The sequence below is a fragment of the Belonocnema kinseyi genome, chromosome 3 (genome assembly GCF_010883055.1).
Source record: "Belonocnema kinseyi isolate 2016_QV_RU_SX_M_011 chromosome 3, B_treatae_v1, whole genome shotgun sequence".
Lineage (NCBI taxonomy): Eukaryota > Metazoa > Arthropoda > Insecta > Hymenoptera > Cynipidae > Belonocnema > Belonocnema kinseyi.
Window position 1 is genome coordinate 96,893,847 of NC_046659.1, and position 9,150 is coordinate 96,902,996.

General features: G+C 33.3%; 1 protein-coding gene across 1 annotated transcript in view; it reads right to left on the bottom strand.

Annotated features, from left to right (window-relative positions):
- Nucleotides 1–9,150, bottom strand: part of LOC117170309 — a 94,158-nt gene that overhangs the window by 75,840 nt on the left and 9,168 nt on the right. The window contains exon 2 of the mRNA XM_033356991.1: nucleotides 5,926–6,699. Within this exon, the coding sequence (XP_033212882.1) occupies nucleotides 5,926–6,538 (613 nt within the window). The 5' untranslated portion in view covers nucleotides 6,539–6,699. The remainder of the gene's footprint in view (nucleotides 1–5,925; nucleotides 6,700–9,150) is intronic.

The following is a 9,150-nucleotide window of genomic DNA, read 5'->3' on the forward strand; positions in this document are numbered from 1 at the left end:
TTGAAAAGTTTCTGCTCGTAGAAAAAAGCATTCTATCAGCTTTATGCCGAATAAATCATTGTTGAGGCCGAGAGAACATTTCCCTATACATATGATTCTTGATCTTTGAAACCTAATAATTTGTTATAAAATATCCATTTCCGATTTTAAACTCTAATAGAACCTAAAATTAATGAAAATCTCATTTTTTGAATACTAGTTTCAATCTAAAAGCACCAACATAAAGCATGTATAATATCTTCAATAATTTATTAGACAATTATACCATTTTAAATTAACCACGATAGAGTATTTATAATTTTGAAATTGTTTAATTCAAAAAATTATTAATTAAATATAAATGTGCGTCATATTTCAAAATAAAATAATTTCCATAAAAACGTGAGGAATGAAATTGTAAAAAACTTTTCAAGCAATAAAGTAAGCTTTAGTAAATTGAAATTGAATGAAAATGACGATGACGAATTATGCCTAAAGCGGATAAAAAAACACAAATATGCAAATAAGTATATTCAGATAAACAATTATATCCTCAACTATTTATCATTATTTAAGCTCGTGTTTCTTTTCTATAATTTGTTGCAATAATCATTGGGCCTTTTTTGTCAATGTTCTCAATAAAGTTAAAGATTAAGTCACTTTTAACTTGACTGTACACCTAAAACATTCTTAGAAGGGATTAAATGTAGATTAAATTTTCAAAATGTTAAATTTTAGAAATGAAACAACTTCAAGTAATGAAAGCCAATCTGGGTTTCAACAATAAATGCAAAATTTTCGTTTAACTATAAGTATATACAATAAAATAAAAAATGTAAGTATAAGATATAAAAATACGTACATAATACACATATAACTATAATTATACGGGTGTATAATTATAATAAGACGTCTTCTTTAGAAAGGCTAGGATTTTGAATTTTGATTCACTTCAACCCGGATATTTCGTTCCACAAGCGTAACTGCAGTTAAACCACGAACAGGACGCAGCGAGTGGAAGTTCCACCCTATATTCGGGCGAGAATAAAGCAGACGGAAGTAGGAAATCTGGCTTGAAGTAAATTGGCTCATTAAACATTTCGGTATAAAGAAGGCCACCTGTGTCTATATAAAATGCTTGAGTGAAGAAGCGTCAACGTTTTCTGCTCGTATAGTCTACTCTATTCCTATATCTCTATCTCCCAGAGGGGTTTTTACGAGTTTCGAACGTAATTTTGGAAGCGACCCTATCACCCTACTTGTCTTTGATAAAGACTAAACACAGGAGCTTCCGGAAGGAACTCGCCGATGGTCAGTGGCAACGATGCGAATAGAACCGATTCGACGATAGCGAAAGAGAAAAAAAAGAAGTTCAAAAAAGGATAAAAAACGAAATAAAGGATAGGGGAACTTAAGAACGGAAGAGGAGGTCTGTGGTTGAGTCAAGACTGCGGCAAGGCTACGATATGCGGCTCTTGCGGGGTCCTTGACCAACAAAAAGTCGACCAGAAGGAAAAGTGAGAGTGAGCAAGAATAGTTTCTTGTATATATAACAATCAGTCATTAGAGGAACGAGTGTTTGATTCGACGGAAACAAAACTTCTCCAGATGCGATCTTCAACTTCCGGAAATAAGAATGTGATCTGAAGCAGTGATGGAAAGTAACTAGTTTCTTTGGATAATGTTCCGAATAGCGCTCACCTCCGATTTTTTTTATAATATGTATATTTATGTATCGTGATGCCCTGATTACGAAAACCATAGTGAAAATGGGTGCAAATATACATAACTTTGACAAAAGTTGTAGAAATTGATAAAATACGCATTTTATGTTACATCCATTTTTTTCGTACGAGTGAAAGTTTCTAAGATATTTTACGATAAAGATGAAAATTACATCCCTAGCCCAGGCCTTTCCGCCATCTAGTAGAAAATTATTTTTGTGACCAGTAACAGGGGTGCCCTCCCGCTCCCTACACTTACTAAATTTCAATAGCATTTTTCTCATAAACTATTTATTTTAAATCAAAAGTGTTTAGAATAAAAAATTTATATTTTGAACGAATCTATCACTTTTTTTACAAAATGTTTTTCGAAATTTTCTATATTTACCGAGATAAATGCGAAAAATCATGAATTTTCTGGGGTTTCCAGGGCTGTCGCCATGATAATAAAATTTGCATTACGATTTTCGTAATGAGCTCGTAAAAACACTTAAGTATACGGTGTTTCAAAAAAATCATAGGTGAGCGCTATTCGAAACTGCACCCGTTTCTTTTAACTATAACTATTTTAACTATAGTGTGATAACGATAGTGGTAATAAAGTTACTTTTGTAAATTAGTAACGAAATGAAAACTAGTTACATTTTTTCAGTAATAGTAACTCTAAAAATTGTTAATTTTTTAGTTACTTTCGGCAATCAATAAATTTTATTCCATTTGCAACTATATTTTCACGTTTACTATTCAAATTGTGACGGGCAGTTTTCGTAAAATTATTTAGTACGGCTGAGGCGTGAATTGAAATAAATAAAAATGATTTTTACATTCATTTATTTGAGCAGAATGGAGTGTATTTAAATTAATTCAAGGAAATTCAAAAGACTTTAATGAAATTTATAATAATTTAAATTAATATAATTGAACAGAATTTAGGGCAAACTGAATAGAATTAAAGTGTATTAAAAATAATTAAAAACGTAAGAAGAATTTTTGTAAATTCAAGTGATTAGAAAATAATTCGAAAATACTTTTAAAATTCATGGAATTAAAAATTAGGAATAAATAAGGAAAATTCAAGAGAATTCAACAGAATTTAATACAATGCCAGTAAACTAACATGGCTAGAATTCAGTGAGTTTAGATGAATTCAAAAGTCTTCAGCTTGAACTAAAAAAAATTGAAAATCCAAAGAAGACCCATTCAATACAAGGGATTGCAAAGGAATTTAAAACAATTCAGGATACATTCAAAATAATTAAATAAATTTTTTAAAAAATCAATAAAATGTAGAAATCCTAGGATCCCTGAATACAGATGAAAAAAAGCGTTAATTATTTTCCTTAATATATGTAAATTTCTAAAATACAAAAGTATCTAAAAAAGTGAAAATAGTTCATTTTAAAAATCAATTTGCCCATCACTGATCTTAAATGAGCACTTCATTTTCTGAAGTTTAATTTGAATCCAATGTAGGTCCAACATAAGTACGACGTAATCTACTTAAATTTCAATTCACTTCACACTTTACATTTTCGAAGCCAAGGAAAAGACTTATTTCTGAAAGAAGAATTTAATTATAAATGAAGAAGAGTTTAGAATTTTCGTTTTATAATTTGAAATTGAAATACCAATACCAGGCTGTCTTCTCAGAAAGCAGAAGTCAAGATTATTCAGTGTATCAGAAACTTTTAATGAAGCACTGTATTTCATTTTACACAGCACTTTCGAAAAAATATAAGTATTGTATTCTTGTTAACTTTGACTCTTTTTTTATTGAACATTTTCATAACTTTTTAGAAAAACTTTATACATACATAGATAATGATAAGGATAATAAGGGGTGAAAGCTTTAAGGCAAAAGTTGATACATAAAACAGACAGAATTTATGATTGATTTCGTGTCCTAATTAGTCACACATTTTGATGGGTCCTTGAGATTTTTTGAATTTGGATTTAAATGTCAAGCAAAAACAAAAGGACCTCCACTCGAAAATGATTCAGGAGAGGATTAAAACAGTCAAGTTGTGCTAACATAGTTGGAGGTGTAGACTGTAGATAGTATCTACAGTCTATAATCTGGATTCTAGAATCTAGCCGATGGCAATAACAACGAAGAGAAAGAGTAATGAAACTGAGAAAAAGAGAAGACAGTTGACAATTTCTTTTTTTAAAGTATTCTCTGCGAGAAATAAGTGTGCTCAATAAAAAGCTGATTGGATTAAACTGACAAATAATTGCCTTTCCGGACTCAATCGGTTGATAAAGTTAATAACTTTTACATCCAAAAGAACTTTTTTCGAATTTAAAACGAACACTACACTCTGAACTCACAAACGGTTCGTGTTTCTTCTTTAGTTTTGAAAAGAACATCTTCTATAATAGTTGAGTATAATAGTTCTATTATAGTTGTTTTTTTATTTGAAGAGGGGGTTTCGACTAAACAATTGTTCCTAAACTTATGAGTATTTTAATTTTTTTATTGAAAACGCGGAATATAAAGAAAAAGTCTAGATTTTTTTTAAGTTTGATCTTTTTTAACCGAATATAGGTAGTGATTTTATTCTCTCTGATTCTGATATTAAGTGCAATTAGCTCTGCTCTAAAAAATCAGATTTTCAAATACTCCCGAGTAAAAATGCTTCGACTTCAGTTCGACTTGGTTATGTCTTGAGTTCATCTCCAAGACATCGATGTCTGTCTGCGTCTCAAAACTGAGTCGAGACATAGGCCTTCGTCATACTTTTACAGCCATGACAGTTAAAACTGCGTTTACTTGTCTGAAGTCGAGCCTTGTCTTGGCTAAGACGACATTTACTTGGCTCAAGACGAGCCTTGTCTAGGCTGAGATTATCGAACCTTTTTTGGCTAAAAACTGAGATTAAAATTGATGAATGAAAACTTTGTAATTATTAAATTAGTTATTTTTAATTTAAAAATTCAGAATCAGTGGGTCTAAGCGAGTATAACCCTTAAAAATTTTCTTCAAACAAATTAAAATATAACTTTCTAGAAGGAAACCATTAACAAAGATTAGGTTTTATGACAGTCAGAATGACCCTTTTTTTAGTGTTTTCTAATAATTTGCCATTAATGGCGTCGGGAATTAATTTTCAAACAATCTGTCAAGAGTGATATTAACTCAGGTTGTATCAAATATTAAATGCCTGTATTCACTCTGCAATGATTTTCCATGTAATTAAATTTTTCATCTATATTAATTTAATCTTCCGAGTGGCCATTAAAGATCCAGAAAGTTTTTTTAACTTTCCCAGGTCATCTAGAGGGGGGGGGGGTACTTGGATCAAAAGAATTTCTGACGTAAGACTTTTTTGATTGGGCTAATATCTAAAAATCAACAGTAAAACAGACCTTATTGTTGCTGTTTGTCAGCGCGATTTATAATGCTTACTATACTGCCTACTACATTAAATGTCAACATTTACTATATTACTTTATTAATAATTTTAACGTATTACTTTTCATTTGAGACCAAGCTTTTTAATACAAATGTGAATTCTACTAAAGAAATCGGCGTCTGGATGTATATCTAATCAAGCAATACATTTACGAAGAGAATCTAGCCGGAAAATATTAAGAAAGATAGGGGGTGTATAAAATTACGAGCCCTGAAAATGGGGGGGGGGGGTACATATGTCTTAAAATTTCAGAAAAATACTTCAATATTTTTCTCATTAATTATTCTTAACTTTTCGTGTTTCTCGTAAGATTTGTAAAGTAGTTTTAATAATTGTGGTAAAATGAGCTAGGTTATATAACAATGTCATTAGACTAAATAATTTCTAGAAAATATAACCGTAATATCTTACATCGCCATCCCTAAGTATACTTGTTCTGAGTAAAACATTAAAAAAAGACCTTTCGCTTTTAAGATCCCAATTTACATTAAGCAGATTGCATCGTTGAAAAGTGACATTAACAATGATCTCCAGTTTGAAAAATTAGCTTCATCTCTACCATGAAAGTAACTAAGATTTCCGAGATGGAAATCGAAACCAGTTGGAACGGAACAGAAACCGAGTCTAACAACCTGTAACTCAGACTGAAGAGCAAGAGAAGAAGTTCACAATGCTTCGATGGTAGTAGCAAGGTCCTTGACCAACAGCGAAGTCGAGACAGACGTCCGAGACGGGTGAGCAAAGTAAAGTAAAGCGAACACGGATAGAAAGAGGGATAGGAATGAAATACGAGCCTCGTGACTCACCTGTCGCCCTTTGGTAGTAGTTGCACTCAGCACACACGTTCTCAAGTCGATGTTCTGACTCCTTCCCCAGTTCGTTTTCCACGCACAAGTCCTTATAACCCTCCGGTGGGCTCAATGTCTCCCGCTGCTGGTGTTGACTTCGTAGGGGAGCCATGTTTCTCTTTTCCTCCAACGTCACTTCCCCGATCTCCACCGGCTCTTCCTCGTCATCCTCATCATTCTCATCTTCATCATCCTCCTCTTCCTCCCCCAGAGACTCCTCACTTCCAAACACTTGTTCCCTTTGAACCTGCACATCATCCTCACAGCCGTCTCCAAATCTCCCGTCACCACCAAAGTGAAGATTCAACTCAGCTCTACACTCTTTGCAATTTCCAAGTCTGATCATCTCATGCTCCTGGCAGCAGCAATCGCACTCCTCTTCATAATCAGTACAGCATTCCTCCTTGATCAGGATGATATAATCCGCAGCGAAAAACTCATTCAGCTTTTCGTTTATCACCACTCGGTTTTTGTGGCCTTTACCCTTCGTCTGGCCTGGCTTCTTCAACAGAGACTTCAGCGCCCGGACGGGCACCTCCGTCGAAGTGTTTTCGTTCCCGTGATCCTTCATGGCGACGAACTTTGGGCTTTAAATCCTCTTCATCGTTCTACGTCCACAGATAGGGGAGCGATCAGGGTTGTTGATCGCTAATGGCTCTCGACTCTGGGGTCGCTATCGGGCGTTGCTAGGTCACCGTGCCGTACGAGAGCATCCTGCTGGTTGTATAGAACCTGGGGGCAATAGAGCAGAAGATTATGATTATAGAGTGATCAAATATATATCGATTTTCTTAATGGTTATTATACCTCCCAGCTCTCTCACTCTCTCTCCTTCTCCCTCTCTTTCACACAATCTACCCTTTCACTAATTACACATGTGTGGGTAACTTTGGCATGTCCCCCTTGATTACTCTTCCTTTAAAAGAACAAAAAATGCTAATGAACAAACGAGGCTACCCCTCGGTCACACATTCGTGCTCTTCGTTTTAAAACAGAAAGGTTCTCAGGCACTGGTTCCCATGAGGGGGTTTTGTTATCCTTGAAAGAACATGTGAGAAAAAGACATAGAGGTGGCGGAATTTAGAGTTTGAGACTTTAAGGGCTGACACTTCCTGAGGTACTTAGAGCAAGAGAACCAATTTCGATAAAATTCCGAAGTCTCTTGTTAACTTCTTAAAAGTGACAGAAGGATTTATTGTACATACAATCTGGGGCCATTCAAAAAATACGTCACGCTCTTTCCTTCCATTTTTAGCCCCTCCCCCCACGTAAGTTTAACATTGGCGCAACGCTCGAGCTGCCCCTCCCAAGGCATAACGTATTTTTTGAAAGGCCCCTCTAAAATAATCAAACCTTTATAATTATTGATAAAATCCGCGAAAACATACCCTTTATTAATATCACCGAATTTTGAAATTAAGGAACATTAGGAGAAAATAATTCAAGTTAACTGTTTATTTAACAAAAAATATTTAGATTTGCTTATTTTACATATTTTCCGTTGTATAGGTAAAAGCTACAATTCGTATGAAATATTTGATTGATTTTTATTTAAATTGAATTATTTAGGAATTATACAGTTATTAGTTTTGTAAACAATTTTTTACTCAAATAATTTTAATATCAATTAAAATCAATGAAATAAAGTTGTAAGGGATCTTTAAAGAAATAAAATCAGCCTTTAATGGTTTAATCTTTAAATTAAACAAGAACTGCAGCTCTTACGTACAACTGAAAAATAAATACAAAAATTTAAGCAATAATTTTATTATTGACCTAATTCCATTTCAGATCATGCAGAGAGGTCTAGCTTAGGGTTTCAGAATGATTCAGTGTTGGAACCCTCACAGCAATGGATATCGGCGGAATATCCCATTTATCTCCCACGATATCCTAGGCATATCGCAGGGACATCGCGAATTATATCCTACGGGCAGAAATCTCGATATCCCTGGAATGTCCCAGAGATATCTCAGAATATGCTGAGGATATCCCATTAATGTCCCAATTTTTTTAGTACGGGATATCTTAATGTCTATAAATCGGGACATCCTAGGATGTTCTTGTGATGTCTCCTATTTAAAATGCAGGATATGCCAAGGATGTCCCCAAGATATCCTAATCATTTAATTTATTATACTCCTTAAAATTCATATTTGTACCTTTTGCAAATAATTTATACTCAGTTTGCTTTAAAGAAACAAACTCATTCTTTATAAAAACAATAAATTTTCCCCGGAGCTACGAAGAATCGAAGATCTTTGCGCCGCGTTCATAAGTTTGCAGTCTTGTCTTGTCCAAGACTTGTGACTTGTTGACCATGTACGGTCGTTTTACTGTATTTGCAACATTGTTTCAAGTGTCAGAATTATCAGATGATTGTTTATTCCGTGTTTAAATGTACAGAACATTTTATAAGCATGCATTTATTATGTTTTCCTATAAATAAATGTAGATTTAAGTGTAAGATGATGATGTTTGTAAACATAACATCCAATCACAAATCTTGTTTTCTCATTAAAATTAATGAAAAATTTGGCAAATTCATTAAAAGAGGTAAAAAAATAACGTGTATCAATTTAAATTAATTCTTTCATGCAAGCTGAAAGTTTAAAAAGATTAGAAGTATCAGTTCTTGCTGCTTTTTCTCCATTACAGTAAACTTAACCTCAAAAGTTTAAAAAAGATTCCTGATATACGAAGTGCTAATGTATATATGTAACATTATTGCATACGTAATAATATAAGTATTACATGTAAAGTATAGATTTACAACTTCCTAAAAGCAATAAAATTTGTGTTCTTATTTCTCTGTTTTTATTTTTTAATGAAAATCCACTAGTAATGTATTAGAATATCTTATTATAATATTGGGACATTCGTGGGACATTTTACTATAGTATTGTGATATCCTGTGGATATTCAGTTAGAATATCGTCAGGACATTCTGTCACGATATCCTCCGGAACGGAAATCTCGATATCCCTGGGATATGCCACGGATATTTTGGAACATTTATAGGAAATTTTTCAGGATATCTCATATCCTGACGCGATATCCTAGGAATATGCCAGAGATCTCATTTTGTTGTGAGGGAATATATCATTATAGAACGAAAATAAAAGATCACGTATTTCTCCTATTGCCCAAATTTTTGTTGTTGTTTTGATGTATAGTAACTTA